Raw genomic sequence first — 17,159 nt, forward strand, 5'->3', positions numbered from 1 at the left:
CTTCAGTGATGAATACTTGGAAATGAATGCAGATGTTCAGGATTGCCTATTACATACAAATAAGCGTTCAGAGGATGTCATTTTTTGTCTGTATGTGGCCACACTACAACTGCTCTATAATTAACTGCCTTACAATGAAGTCTGTAGTGAGATTAATTTTACAAGAGATACCATGAAAATGCAAATCATCACTGCCAATGCTAAAGCAATTTTAATGTATTTGGCCAGCAAAATTAAGAGGGAAAACATCTATTAAATAAAAGTGCCAGTGTAACTTTTGTTTTCTGTTAAAAATCTTTAGCTTTTGATAAACCAGACTGAAGAGCCCTTGTGTTTATCTAGCCTGTGCATTCCTTTGCACATACCTGTCATTGGTTGGTAAACAACTGCGAGATTGGTTATTTTGATCCTTCTGGCTAAGAGATGTGAAAGCCTGCTGAGTTTGATGCAAAGTGCATCAGAACTTTGACCTGGGCTTCTTGCTGAGCTGACCAGATCTGAATATTGCTGTACTGCTCCTGAGGTGTCTCTTGTAGTTCTCCTCATCTTGTTCTTGTGGCCTGCACAGCATCAGAGAGCACAGCTGGGCATTATGTTGTAGGGGTGGTGAATCAGTATTTTCAGGCACTCTTTAAGGCATTTGTCATTTGTTTTTAAAGTTTTTGTTGTTCAGTCACTGGGAATTTTATGCTCTTCTAATTATCAGATACAATTCCCTTGTTTTCTGGCTTAATGTTTCTGTGAAGTTCCCTAATCTGCTGTTTGTGTTGTTTCAAAAAATTAATAGCAATGCATTTGCCTGGCACATATGTTCCTTGTGACAGTTCAGTTAGCAGGACAGGTGATTCCCAGCAGTATCTGGTGGGCTTTCTTAGTTGGGATTCCTGTAAAGCACATGTCATCAGAAGCTTTGTTTGGTATTGATAAAGCATTTTTCTGCCAGGTAACTAATTACTTTCACTAAATCTGAATAGAGCATTAACAACCAATTGTCCAAACTGGACTCATCACTGTGTCAGCAGGAAGTGGACAAGTAGAAACAGTTCCTTGCTGTGTCTGTGCTGAGTTTCTAAGTGGCATAAGTAGTGTATTCAACTACCTGATCTGACTGCTCTGCTCAGCAGCCTGATCAGAGATTGGTGACTTCCTAAAAGTACTGCAAACCAGTTAAACCAGTTTTTGTCCCCCTCTCTACATTATGCTTCAAAACTTAAGAATACTCTTTTCCCTACTTACTTTTAGTTAAGGCAGAGAAAGCTGTTTCTCTCTGTTCCCTCTGAATCAGTGCTGACAACCCAATCTCAATCTGACCTTGAGGTTAATTACCCTGGTAATCCCTAACGTTAATTATTACCCAGTATTTCCAGTCTAGTTAACAACTGCAGGGTGGGGCAGACCAATTACTAGTATCACTTGGTTGATTTACCTGAAAACAAAAGCCGGTTGTGGAGAGCAAAAAGGCTGGACCAGCAAACATGCAGCTTCAGAGATGAGGGCAGAAGAAGGAAAGCCTCTTCATACTTAGTTTGCATCATGTGCACTCAGCTGTGCATATCAGAGGGAACATTTTTCTCCTCAAATAAAAGAGCACTGTTCCAAAAGTCCAAGATAATTAAATAGTAATGTGTAGACCAAGGGATGGCACTGATGTAAAATATAAATATATTGCACAAACTTCACTTAGTAAACAGTCTTCTACTGTCCTCTGTAAATTTTATGTGTAGAATTTTACTGTATAATTTTTATTCTGCAACTTTACTGGTATTGTACAAGGTAGTGGCTTTTGAATGACTTTAGAATCTTGCAGGTGTGGTGGAGTCCACACTAATTATTTTAACCTGTGCTTAACAGCCATTAATGGCATTAGTATTTTTCAGTTTGAACCAACATTCTCCACAGGTGTGGTGAAATAGCTGAATAATGAGCCCTAGTTATAATTGGCCTGTGCAAGTGTGCAACTTCTGTGTGAGGGCAGCCAAATATGCAACAGATTGTATTTCAAAGGTTGGTTGGAGTAAATGTTAGTTTTTGCCTGGTGGTACTTTTGGAGTGGAGGGAGTATTGTTTTTGTTATTTGGCTTCTCAATAACTCCTTAGGTGCAGTAGGCAAAGACTTGGTGACAGTGTCTCTGCCTCACAAGGATAGGTGAAAGGCCTTTACTGAGGAAATTCATAGGTTTCCTTTTTTTTCACTGTCTTGGTGGTTTGGATTTTGTAGTTGTTTTCTGCCTCTCCTCCTGCTATTTGACGTTAAAGACTTTGTAATCCTGGTTTATGAGCCACTGTAACTGGGAAATGTATTCCTTTGCTAATGTTCTTTTACACCTTGATTATACAAGGAGCAGGGATTGTGTCTTTTCAAGCCAGTAAACTCTTAGCTTTAGTGGAAACCCCTGTAATACAAAGATGACATTGTGAGTTAGTGATGGGTCTGACTTTGATCCACTCATCCATAGGTTTATCAGATTTCTTTTAATTATTTATTTTCTTACTTTTCTGTTCTGAGTACTTCTTTTTTTTCCCTACTTTTCTTCAGGAGAAATACAGACCAAGGTAATGGAGGTAATTTTGCAAGAGCAAGATGGGCCAGGGCTATCCAGAAGGTAAGAATGACTCTTAAAACTACTGATGTATCACTGTAATTTAATAAAATTTTTGAGTGTCAAGGAGAATTTGAATTCATGTAAGCAGGACCTGAGGATGTGACTGCCAAGTTTCTGGTAGTTGAGACAATTTCTTCCATTGGTGCTTAAATCTGTGCCATTCTGTCGCCTCAGGATTTTTTTATTCTGAAGCACAAAAATGGTGAGAGTTTGAGCCTTTCTTTAGTCTCAGAGGAGTGATTGCAGTTTGGCCATCTTACAGGTATTGCATATTAATCCAGATACCATAACATCACACATCTGTGTCTAAATAATTTTTGTTACTTAGGAAGATCAGTACTTCATTGATAATTAATAAAAATTGTTTGAAGAACATTTTCTCCCAGAAAAAAAACTTGTAAATTCTACTGATATCACTGCCTCAACATGGATTTTTTTATTAGTTGTAATAATTAAGGGAAATTAACATGAACATTTGGTGTTGTTATTGACCATATAAAAGACCAAGTATTTTCTTTCTCACTGTTGCTGTTAAACTGCAAACCACTACCTCACATCAGTCATTGGGAATTCACATGTTGTTAGCTTTTGCCCAGTCTTCCTGCATAGACTGTAGGGCAAAACTATTGTTGATAACTTCTGAGAATCACAGCAACTGTCTTTGGTGTGTACCTGTGAGAAACTGAAGAGTCACAGACTTCCTGTTTCATTTGTGTGTAGGCCTTTTGGAAACACTGCTTATTCTCAGGTGGTGTGCTGTAAAATATCTCTTCTGTGCTTTAATGGCACAGCCAAACTTGCTTAGTGTAAATATGAGTCAAACCCCATCTAAAATACAGCTTCATCAGTTCATTTTGAGCTGGTTTTTTCCTGCTCTTTGGGGACCAAGTCCTATTTCTTTTTCACTGAGTTCTCTTGTCTTTATGATAATCCATAAACTGTGCCTGTGTGAAAAGAGTCATAGGGGGAAATCTGTTTCTACTGGGATAGTGTGGGAAGAGTACTTACCTGATACACGTGATCTCAGTTTCTGCATCCAGTTCTGTCACTTGTTTGATGTTTCCCTTTTTTCTGCCAGTGGTAGCTCAGGAAGGAGACAGGCAGGAAAAATCCTGGTGTCTAACCAAACATAATGGTCAGACAGGTCAAATAGTCCAGTTTTTTCTTGCAGACAGAGGTTGCAATAGCCTTAAGATAAATTCTTCTGTGAGGAGTTTTCCTTCAGTGTCTGCTTAATTGCCTAGGCAGTAGGATAAAGTTATTTCTGAGTTTAAAACCAAGTAACTAATGCTATACAGTCAGCAACTTTGACATGATGAATCAGCTGAATTTTGCTCAGATGTTAAAAAGTGTTTGAGTAAAGCAATAGTAGCAGTAGGAAGAAATACAATTCTGTTCCTCAAAGTAATTTTGAGGTCAGGAATTAGCAGATGGTAAAGTAAGCAAGTTAATATGCATTAGCTGGAATCTTGGGCTGTCACTGTGCCATTAAGTTGTTTTCTGTAGCAAAGTAGTCAAAATATCTTGGTGCACTGAAATAAGAGCAGATTGCTCAGCAGCTCATCTAGCATCAGTATGGGGCTGAAAGGTGTTGGCAAAGTTATTGTGCAACTTTTAACAATTTGACGATCAGGTGGATGGGAGATGTAAGCACATACCTCATGTGAAACTCTTTTTGAGGAGGGAAATTTCTATAAGTATTTAAAAGGCTAATTTAATTCTGGAGTAATTATTTCATTTTATTTCATGACAAATTAATTTAGATAAGGTTTTTCTTCTAATAAAGTTATTGTCCCTGAAATGCAATTGTCTTTAGTTCTTTATGCTTCAACCTTGTGGGTTGCCTTGGACTTCTTGCTTTGTCTTTTCTCTCTGAAGATAAACTGGTTTTCAGAAACAGTACATTGGTATTATCTCAGCATTGATTTAGCACAATTGAGGTGATATTAAGTGCCATTGTTTGCCCAGAAACTCTGAGATGTATGAAGGATGAGTCTCTGCCAATGCCTAATCAAAATAAACTTTACACTTGAAAATATTATTGGGGCTTTAAAAGGCCATCAGTAAAAGGAAATCCTATGCAGCACAACAAAATCAGAAGACTAAAAAATCCTGACGTAGTTTGGAGAAGATACGTTACTTGCATAGGCTCATAATGGAGGCATGCAAACAGATAAATAAAGTAGTATTCCACAAAAAGCAATCTCTTTCTTTAGGTAACTGCTGTAAAATACAACCACATGGACAGAACTGTCTCTAGCCGTAAGGAACTGGAAAAATAAATAACAACCTTTAGTAACCATGAGGGAGATTTTTAGGCATCAAAGCAGGCTTAGGTAGGGAACCAGTCCCTGGAAGCTTTTAAGAACAGAGAAATAACAATTTTGGGGGTTTTTGAACTATTCTTGGAGGTTTAGGGAAGTGGCTTTAGCTTGGAACAGGGGCAGGGGGAATGTAGTTTGTTCAGGTTGATGGCCTTCAGGTATTTCCTCACAGGTGAAACAAACATGAATTCTTACTGTGATAGAAAATATATTTGTGGCTTGGCTTCCAGTAATAATATTTGGAATGTATGCTTTTAATGATAATCTATGTAAATACGAAATTGAAATAAGCTATTCTGATCAAATATGAGATGACAGCCCAGTGGTTTACCAGAGGCATTGTAGCTGATGAATATTTACTCAAACATTGACTAGATAGGAAAAGTGCCAAACTGTTTTGGAGACTGTTTCTTTTTAGATAATGAATTGCCTTGGTGCATATTTGAAATAGTAATAGTTAAGCCTTCTTCAATACATAAGATCTAAAAGTACTAAAATAAAAGCTTTAGGGAAATCCTTCCTCTCTCTGAGAAGGGGGAGAAATTGAGAATTTGAGGTAAAACTTAACATAAATAACACTTAATATAAATATAGAATTTAATAGCTTTTTAAAAGACAGTGCAAAACTAGATAGGATCCTCTAATTGTGCTTCTGCTGATTGATTAAAAAAAATCAAAACCACAATTCTTTTAAAATAATCCCATCCCAGTGTCTGGTTTTCAGTTTCATGTTCACTGTATTCCAGGAACATTGAGGCTTTTATTATTTGCCTTAGTTTTCTAACAGCTTTGAAATAAGTGCTATGAAGTACTGACAACAATTATGAAATGATGCACTGGGAGAGTTTTTTTTCTTGTAACTCAGTGTCAGCCATGAGTACAATCAAATGGGTTTTCCCCTCTCCCCCCTCCTACCCCAGCTGTATGTGTCACTTTGATTATATCTCTAGCTACTAATCCTTAGTGAAGTAGAGACTGTTTTGCTGCTGAAATATATTGGAATAAATAAATGTCACCTCTCTGAGATGGATATGCTTTTTTATCAAATACAAAGCATAGTAATTCATCCCTAAGGCTAACATTAAGCAGGATAGTACTCATGTAAGTTACCCTTTGTATCATTCCACAGCTTTATTTATTGACAACGGTGAGTGTTGGAGACAAAATCAGTGACATAGTGGCACTGTATTGAGTGGTTTTATAATCTGGAGATCAGCAGTGAGAGTGGCACAGATCTGCCTTGGTAAATCTTCCTGACATATATTATTCCTGACTGCACAATGAGCACAACATATCCATAGCTAACTAATTATTCAATAAATTAAATATATTGGTGTGTTCCAAAATTTAAAAAATATTAGGTAGAATTAAATAGTCACTGTGGATTGTTGTAATGCTGTTCTTTGTGATTTGTGGTGAATTACATGATGGATGCAGTGGTGATGCTCAGTATGAGAATGCTCACTAATAGAGAAGTTATCAGCAGCTTCATTTTGTCAGCTCCATTGATTTACTGTCTTATTCAGAAACAGAACTTGATAAACTAATACTAAAGCAAATATTACACAATGACAGCAGTGGGAATTTAAGGCTGGGAAAGCAGAAATCATTCTTTGTTTAGGAGCCACAGGGCTATGAGATTAGTGCCAAACTTCTCTTTAAAAGATATCAATAGACCCAAAGGATTTTTTTTCTTTTTAAAAGAAATCTTTCCGTCGAAAAATTTTTTGTATTCCAAGTAATGCAAGCATGTCTTGAAATGGAAACAAACAACTATTTCCTTTTCATAAAGTATTAGTAATAGATGTTTTTCATCCTGATTCAACTAAAAAGTAATTATTATGTTCAAGTGGCAATCAGCATTTTTACTGGGTGAAATGACTGTCAGCAAAGAAGCTGCTTTTTTAGTTTTTGAACTTATTTCAAGGATTAAATATTTAAACAAAAAGTGATAAACAATTGGAAAACAGAAATGAAGTGCATTTTCAATTAAATGAGATCAGCATAAGTGCAGATTTGCCAAGCTGCAGATGTTTTGAAAATTATTTGAATGTTAATTGGTGCATGAGGAAAATCACAATAGACCTGATAAGCTAAAGGAATTTCTGGGATGTTTTTGCTTTATAAATAATTTTTAATACATATAGTATGTGAAGGAAAATTACTAATGGGTTACATCAAGCAGTCCTACTTCTATAATATAAGGAATTTTGTCTATCTTGTGTCTGAGCTCTGAGTTTACATGAAGAAGGTAGAAAGGTTGGTGTGGGGCAGTTGGACCAATAGTCACAAGATCGCTTCGTAGTTGCCTTTAAGGCTTTCAGAAAGTGGTGCTAAGAAAGTTTACTTTGACAAAAGGATAAAGGCAGAACTTCAAGATTGTGTTACATAGCAATTCTGAACAAATTGATTTTTGCTTCTTCTATTTCCTATCATTTTAGGTGAACTTTGTTTTTCCTTTTCCCTCTGAAATGACAGCCTCTGAAAGTTTCTCAGGGAGAAATTGCTTCAAAATTTGATATAATTGTGATGAAAATAAAACAGATATGTCTTTTTATCTGACCAGAGTTACAGTTAATTTACTTGATGACTTATAACTTAGATCTTCCTACAGTATTGTGAGTTTAGCTATTCTGTGTTTTACTCCCTGTTCTTCCTGCCTTAAGTCTATGTGAAAGTTGAAAATTGCTTCTTTCAATTAATTGAAGGCATTAAGTGTTATGGACCCTAGGAGAAACCTTTTTGAGCTGCTGTATCATTGTTTGAGGATTCTGTTAGCCAAGCACAGAAAAAGAATTATCACCATTTTTCCCTTTGAAAGGTGATATATAATGACTCACAATAGAGGATAAAAAAATTTAAGCTTTTGCTTTTGACCATTATCATAGAAAATCAACAAAGAAATGTAATGTGCTCTCTTCCACAATTAAACTTCAGTTCTCTCCTTTGCTTCAGAGTTCAAAAGGGCACCATGGTAACATTTTTTTTCTCTTCCTACTGTTTCAAGTAACCATGTTTTATTTAGCATTTTGCAGATTGTATTTGAGACTGATGTTAAATTATTTATTACTGATTTCATTGCTAACCTGTGGCTAATTCGCTGTGTTATAGAATTATACAGCTCCTGGTGCACATTTGTGATTGAATTATTGAGTGTTTTGTGAGCATTTGATGGAATGCTTAAAAAAATACTTCCAGAGACTGAAACTCAACAGGGTTCCCATCAGAGAAAGTTTACAAGTGACAGTGGATGTTTCACATAAAGCAGGAAAAATGAACCAGTTAGTATGAATCAGCTGGACTGATCTTCATGGGCACCCTTCTGTGGAGGCAAAAGCTGCCTTTTGGAATGTAGTGAAGATAAATAGGATTGTGAAGGTGAGAATGCATTCCATTAGAGAGAATTGGGATTGTTAGTTATGAGGATTGGCAGAGAACCTCTCAGTGCAAAAAAGGGAAGCAGGCCCTAGGGTGAGGAGAGAAAAATACTGGGATAACCAGCAATCATTTCAGTGGGAGATGTAAGATAGGCGAGACAGCAGCCAAGAATGGAGCACTGATGAACTCTGAATCCTAGCACAAAGAGTGGCAAGTCATACACTGAAAAACTAATGAATTCTATTGATGAAATCCAGGCAGTAGCTGGAGGGAGAAGGCCTAGGGGAAAAAAGATCCAGGAGAGTAAATTGCCTTGCTTCCCAATGCATTATAAAAGATGTGACTTCACAACTGTTGAAATCACTCATTTTCTTAAATCCTTGCAGCATCTGCCTTAGAGTTCCTACTTCATCAGTATGGATCTTTCTTGTCATCTACCTCTCTTTACCTATTTTCAAATTTGCAGGGTTGAATGTTTTAATTCACTACCAAATTTTTTTTTTCGAGTTTGGAGGTGTGCTCTTTTTCTAAATCTTCCTATTCTGCTGCCACTCCTGACAAGTCTTGAGATGGCTCTTAATTAGCACCTTCAGTAGCACTGTTAAATATATTCTTGAGTTTAAGTATATGACTGAGCACCGTATTGTCCGGAGATGCTGTAACTCTTCCACTCTGTCACTTCTGTTTCAATTATTGTGGTTTAACCCCAGCAGGCAACTAAACCCCAGAGAATTGATCATTTATTCTCCCCCAGTGGGATGGGGCAGAGAACCAGAGCGTAAGAGTGAGAAAACTGGAGGCTTGAGATAAAGGCAGCCTAAAATCACTTCCCCACATGAGAAGTGGCAATTGAGTCAGAGTCTTGATTTTTAAAAATTTTAGCAAGGATTCTACCTTCTTAGACAAGAAAAAATAAAACAGTTTCTAGAGTGAAGACATTCCTAGAGAATAATGATGAATAAAAAAGTCATAAGGAAAGAACACAATGGGGAATTAAATTTCAGAGTTAAGGTATATTGTTCTTAAGTTAGTACTTCAAATCCATTACACTTCTTTAAGTGCCTGATAAATCTGAATGGGGAGAAAACTCACTTTTCCCTTCTGGGTAAAAAAAAAAAATTATTGGTGTTTCTTGATTTGTTCTTCAGTTATTGTTGGGCTTTTGCCCCTGTATTTGCTTTTCAGCTATGATCCCATTTTATGATTCTGTCTGAAATCAGGGCCAAATTTTGATTAAATTGTAGCTGGCAGGAAAACATTTTTACATTGGTTGCCTGTTAATTGGTATTTTAAAAAAATCTTAAATGTGATTTATTTCAATTAATAGAATTTAAACTGCATAATTTTATAAACTTAGCAATTGGTTTTTAAAAAGTCTGGAAAATTTTTCATGTGGAATAAGAAGTAGCTTTAGCCTTCTTAAATTCAGAATCTTCAAAGCATTTGTCATCTGAAGTAAAACTTAAAACAGCTCACAGGTGCATTATGAAATACAAGAGCAGTTATTTTCTCTTTCCCATTCTTAGTGCAAAACAAAACCCTTTGTGGAGAGGAGCAGGTACCGAACCGCGCTCGGGCGGCTTCGGGGCAGCGCGGCCGGCAGGGGGCGCGCGGGGAGCGGCCAGCCCGCGCCAGGCTCGGCGGGGCCCGGGCGCGGCCCTGCGGCTGCTCCGCTTCCCTGGGGCACGGCGGCGCCGATCGAGAGCTGCCCGCCAGACGGCTTCCTAATTGACGGATGGGATTCCGGAATTGACAGTTATTGCCTTCCTTTGATAAACGGGGAGATATAACCATCCCTTAAGCAAACTGGCGAGGTGATGTGCAGGAGAAAGATAGATTAGTTGAGAGACAGCTTTTCCAACTTTCAGGCTGAAATCCATCATGAAATGCAAACTACTTCAAGTCGTTTTCTGTTCACATCTGTCACCATTCAAGCATTAGAGAGTAGAAATAGTCAAATAATATCTAAAATATGCTATTTAATGCATTACACAAAAGTAATAATGGACATTACTGAAATATTTTCAGTGGGCAGTCTTTTATTTCTAAGAATTCAAAGAATCATCTCTGAAAGTCATGATCAAGTAATCCTGGAAATAGGCACAAAGAATAGCTGCTTTCTCCATGCAGGCTTATAGCTGCCTATTGGGGTTTGGGTTTTTTGTTTGGGGCGTGGTTTGAGGTTGGTGGTGAGAGTGTTTTCTTTGTTGGGGTTTTCATTGTTTTCTCCATTAAGCTACAGAGTTTGGCTGGAATTGTGTAACAAGTTGCAACAACTCTATGCATATTGTATATGTACATGTAATTACATGTATCTCTTCTCTTCCTTCTATGTGTGGAAGTTACTTCTTTGACAATCTGTTTGGGAAATAGAGTAAATCAGCGTGAATCCTGAGTTCTTCAAGTGTAACTTCATCAACATGTCAGGTTACTGCCCAGTAACCACTACAATGCATGGGGCCCACACACACAAATTGCTCTTTTGTTTTACTTTTTCAAAAACTGGTGTGGATGTTTTCTTAAGATGCACAGGAGTTTCATTCCAGTTACTGACAACTATCTGGGCTTCCAAACCTGTGAGAACTTCAGCTGTAACTCAGAATTAAAACGTCTGCTCATAGAATTACTCTAGAAAGTCATCAACCTCTTATCTATGTGAGGAATGTGTGAACAGAAGTACAATATAACTTCGTTATGAATTTGGGTAGCTTCACTTGTGAGTAATTGGTATGTATTTATACATGAAATTTCATTCTTAATTGGTATTGTTACAAACAAAGTCACCATATCACTGGCTTGGAGAAGTTCCACACAGAACTTTAACTCCAAGGAAGACAAGCCATGATGAGTTCTGAAGGTCTTTGGATTCATATTTGCTTTTTTATTTCCTTCTGAAATATCAATTGAATAATGCATCTGGTAGAGTAAAATGTCCTGGTTATGGTGGATTGTCAAATAAGTTGAATAAGTTCACCTTTCAGCTGAAATATGCAGCATGTGGTAACACAATACATAAGCATAAACAAAGTCAACACTTAGGAGCTTCCTTGAAGATGGCAACATTAATCCAAGCATTCTGAGTTAATGTTATTGGTAAACCCATTTTTTATTAAATGATGAAACTTTATATTTTTGGGGAACAATTCCAATATTTACTAGTTTTACTGTCTGTAGTCTTAAGGCTGTTTGTGTCATCTTGCTGAAACAGATAGTTATTTCTAAGTTTGTGACTACTACAGGTGGGCATGCTTGACTAGGCAACCTAGTTTTTCCTTCTTTTCATCCTTATATAAGCAGTCCTGTTGATGTTGAGAGGATTTATTATTGCATCTTGTGTAGTTAGGACTATAGCACTGAGTATTGATATCAGTGGAATATTTCCTATTGTGCACTTACAAGAAAGTTCTATTATATATATATTTTTGGCATGTAATATGGCAGCTTTAAAGAACAAGTTTGATTCAGTTTAGACAGAGTATTGAGTAATGGCTGCAGGCAAATAACTACAGTAGGATTTGAATAATCACACATTCATTCATCTGTTCTTAACTATAAATCTAATTAGTGGTTTGTTTATAGGTGGCATTCATGTCAGCAAGACATAATAAATGTAATGATCCATAATTATTTTTATGATATGCAAAAAAATTATTAATTTACAGCTTTACATAAGAGATCTGATTCTAGAGTTTTTCTGTTTATAAATTGTACATAAAACAGAGTCCCAGGATGACAGTACTAACAACAGCAGAAGGATTGCAGAAAGTGAAAGCTATTACCTGTAAGTTTTAAGTATTACTAGAAATTGTTAAACACTCTTCAGTGCTGCCTTTTACTCAACATATCATTCAAAGAAAGTAACTGAATTGCAAACTTATGCTATGAATGTCAGTTCTTACAGACTATCCAAAGTTTGAGGGTTTAATTTTTATACAGAAAAGATTACATACTTTAATAATCACTATGGCATTCCAGTCATGCTGTCTCCCAAGATTAAAGAGCATAATCACATACCTGAGGGTTTATGCCTGTACACATTTTGTGAAACATTTACAGTCTGGTTGTGTGTACTCTCTGTAGAATGGTTTTATATAGGCTCATTCTGGCTGCATATTTTTAGTCCTTCATGTGTCAGTTTTAAATATATTTTCAGTATGTGTAAGGCTGCATGTGGCCTTACACTACTAAACCTGTTAAGATTTGGAAAAACACCTGATGTATTCTGTGCAGGATAATTTACTAACTGCATGCACAATAGTAATCCATTCTGCTATTTGAATTGCAGTAAATAAAAGGCTGATTCCTACTGCCTAGGTATTCACTGGGGACATATAAGTGCTCTTCCCAGAAAGTGAGTGATGTATTTCTTATGTGGAGAACCCTTCAATCATCATGGAATGATAGTAGTTATGTAGGGTATTTAGCAGATTCATTACAAATATTATCAGCTGTTGATGAAAGCAGTGCTGTGAGAAACAGCTACACAATCGTTTCAGTGGGCCATGTCAGACTGATAAATGAAAGGTCAGGGTGGAACGCGGCCCTGGCGAGCAAGAGCCGCTGTGTCCCGCTGTTCCCCTGCGGGCACGGATGCGCACCTGGCAGCTCCCCCGACGCACTGCATGTGTTGTTCCTGCGAGCGAGGCTGCTCCGGGAGCCTGAGTGGCTCTGCGAGCAGAGGGGCTGCTGCCACGCAGGAGGGCTGTGCCTATTGCAGCGGGTGCTGCATTCGGGAGCGCCGGCAGGAGAAAACGGCAGCGGGGGAAGTTCCCGGCACATAAAGCCCCAGGATGATTACTGTTCTCTCGTGTTGATGTTGTTTTTGAACCGGAGTAGGACGCTGACTCCTGCTCTGCTATTACAGAGGAGAAACAAGCCTGAGCTGCAGAATGAATTAGTAGCTAACATCACGATTACTCTTAGCGGTTAGCACAAGTTGTAGGAGGGGGAAAAAATGGGAGAGGAAGAAAAAAAATCCCCATTTAATGCTGCCTAGGGAATACCGTGGAATTTAGAACAGATACCGTTGCAGACTAGCAGCATGCCTGACTGCACTTGACTTGAATCACTGGGAAGCAGCCTCATGTTGTATCATTTAAGGCTGAAGGAAGAACGGCAAAATAGTAATGGATTTGTGTACAGTGTTTCTGCATAAATGGAAAATAATATAAAGATGGTGGTATGTAATTTGTGTTTTATTTTTACGAAGAATTTAATCCAGGTATGTATGCTCTTTGTATTTTTGTCTAGTCTGCATACAGTTTTCTGTTTCCTTTGTTTCCTTTGCTTATTTTCATTCTGAATGTACCTCCTGCTGTTCTTGCTAATGCAATGCATTGATTTGTAACTGATTTGCTTTCTAATGCTATAATGTTGATGAAACTGTCTGGGCTTCTGGAATTAACACTTCATTAAAAACTGGGGGAGGTTATTTTGTAAGGTTGGTAACTTCACAGTATAAGTTGAGTAAGACAGTATGGTGTTGGTCTTTTCAATGAGTTGGTATGTTTAAATTGATATTAAAATATATAGAAAATAATTATATGAATGCACGGTGAAAATACAGTATGTTTTGCTTATTTATGTCAGTACCTTTCTCCTAATTTGTGACAGGATTAGCAATAAATTGAGCTTTACGGATGCTTATGTATTTCTGGGTCTTGATTAATCTCCAAGATGAACACCCTGCAGCTTTCTTTTGAAGAGGCAGCTTGCTTAGACTACGTGTTTGATTCTGTTCCACAGCTAAATCTATGTTTTAGAATGCCCTCTATTACGTACCTTCTCCAAGCCACAACCTAAAAACCACCATAACTATTTCATACATTTTTGTCCATCATTTTAACTTCAAGAAGATAACATTAGTATTTTCCTTCTGCAATTTCAGAGGCCAATAGTAGCTGAAACAAATTTCTTACTATGAGATTGATGGTTCATTTTGCTTTAAGAGCAAGAATTATGCAGATATAAAAATATGACTGCATTCTTTAGGTCTCACCTTTCTTCAGTCACCTGCCGACTTTGCACTTTCTTATTAATATATTCTTTCAGCTGACACATATTAAGTGAAATAGAACACAAAGCTATGTGCTCTTAAACTAAGGATACTGATAGTTCTCTTATGTCTAGTAAAAATATATTAAAACACTTAATGCTTATTTGATTTTTCATTAATCTTGAAATATCTTAAAACATTCTGTTGCATTTGTGATTTCAATGTAGCCCAGTTAGAAGTAAGATTTTTTTTTTTTTAATAACATGATGATCCAAAAAGGTTTAATATTAGTTCTAGCATTATAATACTGTTGTTAACCCCTGGCTGGCAGGAACTCTTACGCCTTAAAAACATTAATTGGTGTAACATCAATTGCTTTCTGATGTGAGAATAAACTGTCTGTAAAGTTGTAGCTATTTTTCACTGAGAGAGTGACACTATACTTGTTTCCTGTCGGTGATTATATAAAATAGATGCCTTTCTTTAGTGTAATACACAACTATGATTTGGCAGTTGAAAATGTAAGGTTACTTGACACATAGAAATGTTCCAAAAGTCAGTGCTTAATCATCTAAATCAACAAACATAGTGAGAAAAGCAGTGAGAGAATGCTGTTAAGTCTAAAAGCACTAAGATGAATGAAAAGTAGAATTTAAGGTTTAAAGCATGTTTCATTCATCACAAATTCCTTTTGTAAGGCAGATAATGTTAGGAATTATGATTATGAATTAAGATTAGCTGTCATCTCAAAGAAAAAAGCTGTGATGTAAGATAAATGACAGTTCTTTAAGGTGAATATGCACAACTTGGAGAGTTGCATAAAGGTTTTCTGTCACTATACCATTTGCTTGCTCCTGCAGTGATGTCAGCACATTACCATAATGACTATACGTTGCTGTGAAAACACTTAGGAAATCTCAGGTGAAGTACTGGGAGTCCAGAGTGTTACACAGTAGGAAAATACTCATAGCTCAAAACATCTCCCAATTCACTAAAGTATCAATGAGGACTGAAAATTCCAAATTTTCATTTAACTGTAGTGTTGTGAAAATCCAGGAAGAATGTAGTATAATAATTTCTGCCTTGTGAGACCATTAAAGCTCTGAAGCCCAAAAATTCTTTGGCACCTAAGAGGGCTGTTACATTGGTTTTGTTTTTCTCATTTTGTCGTTCACTTAGGTTGGTAGCAGAGGTTCTTGCTTTCAGGTACAAATCTGAGTATCACACTTGTCAGTATATTGAAGCAAAGACAGCAGATGGGTTTTTTAATAAAGTTTTTGCATCAAATTTAGAAACATGTTTATTGTCTACCATCCTTATCAGTGAATGTCGTTTCAGGTCTTAAGCATGGTTTCTATCTTTGTCTGCCTACTCATCCTGGTGTATGTTGTTGTAAACAGTACTTGTAGTCATTTGTGCTTGTGATATTTTTCAAATCAAATATCAGAGACAATGGCTACCATTTTTCAAATGAAAGACCACTTCATCAAAAACTTTGTTTTGGTAACTTTTTATTCGAAAAGTTTGATGTAACTATTTGTTTACTAGATTTTAGAAATGTGTAAAATCTCTGTGTGCAGAGGAATGGAATCCAGAGGGCTTACTTTGTCCATATAAAGTTGTTCTCGTACTTGTAAGTAGTTAAAAAAATGCCCCCAAACCCTAAAGAAAGAAAAAAATCAAAGATGTAGAGTGATGTTGTGCACATGTGGTCACTTAGTTAATGGTAAACTGTCCAACAGAAATCTAATTCAGGGCAGTGAATTAGATTCCAAGGCTCAGGCAAGTACAGTTGGAGGATTAAAATTCTTACCTGAAAGGAAATGGGATGGGGGTTTTTATTTGTTTGGTTTTTAAATTATCTTTTCTGATGGAATTACTGTCCTGAAAAGTTGCTGAAATTTTTGAAATGTTAGTATTAGAAGAAACTTTGAGTACACTAAGTATACTGTAAATACAGTCTCTGCATATATGCTGTGCTTCAGTGTAAATTAAATCAAAATTAAACCTTGGGTTCCCAGGATGTAGTGTTTAAAACACAGCAAAACTAGTGACAGAACTGAGATTAAGTAAAAATTTATGTTGATACTTCCTGGTTTTTAATAGGCACTAAATAGGTTCTGATTATTATATAGTAGCTCTTTTATTTATGGTAATCTGACATAATAGCAAGCTGTTAATATTCTAACAAAGTTATTATGTCTGGTGCTGACTTAGTTACACAGTAATCTCCATATAGTCAGCAAATAACTTTTCCCTCCCCATGTTTTCCATTCCTTTAGTAGTCTGCATTTAAATAAAAATGAACTATTTGGTCAAATTGTCTCAATCTTAGCAGGTTTTGAACTGAATATTGACTAAAAACAAGTTTTTGAATGGGGCAGCATATATCATGTATACAGCTGTAGGAGGGGGAAAAGGTCATTATTACTGCCTGGTTGTACACTAGAGTGTAATTTTTTTTTTTTTTTTTAGTTGAGAAGGTCAAGGAAACAACTAGAAAGATTAAAGAGAAAGAAGTCAGTACATTTAGTCAAATAATATTGAAGCTGTTACCCAAATCATATGCAGTCACTTATTCTTGTGTGCACATTCAACTGGCCTACATTATCTCTGGGCTCTCCAGATGGGCCACAATTTACCTTTAGAATCTGTTCTATAGCTTTTTACATCTCAGTATTAATCTACTTTATTTGGCACATCTCTCCCTGTTTTTAGTCTTGTTAAGGCCATTGACCTTTATGTACAGTTGCTTCAATTGCAAGTCTTCATATTTGTGATGTAAATACCACACTATCGATTTGTTTCTAAAGAAATAGAATTCTAAATGCTTTCAACAATCTTATAACAAATTACTGA

The 17,159-nt window shown here is 36.6% G+C and overlaps 1 protein-coding gene across 2 annotated transcripts in view; it reads left to right on the forward strand.

Moving 5' to 3' along the window:
- The window catches only part of LOC132079578 (protein unc-13 homolog A-like), a 42,379-nt gene extending 30,139 nt beyond the window's left edge, over positions 1 to 12,240 (forward strand). For both annotated transcript variants that reach the window (XM_059482283.1, XM_059482282.1), the window contains exons 7-8: positions 2,537 to 2,603; positions 9,832 to 12,240. In XM_059482283.1, coding sequence (XP_059338266.1) covers positions 2,537 to 2,603; positions 9,832 to 10,095 — 331 coding nt within the window. In that variant the 3' untranslated portion in view covers positions 10,096 to 12,240. The remainder of the gene's footprint in view (positions 1 to 2,536; positions 2,604 to 9,831) is intronic.
- The last annotated feature ends 4,919 nt before the right edge of the window (positions 12,241 to 17,159 follow it).

The sequence above is a fragment of the Ammospiza nelsoni genome, chromosome 14 (genome assembly GCF_027579445.1).
Source record: "Ammospiza nelsoni isolate bAmmNel1 chromosome 14, bAmmNel1.pri, whole genome shotgun sequence".
Lineage (NCBI taxonomy): Eukaryota > Metazoa > Chordata > Aves > Passeriformes > Passerellidae > Ammospiza > Ammospiza nelsoni.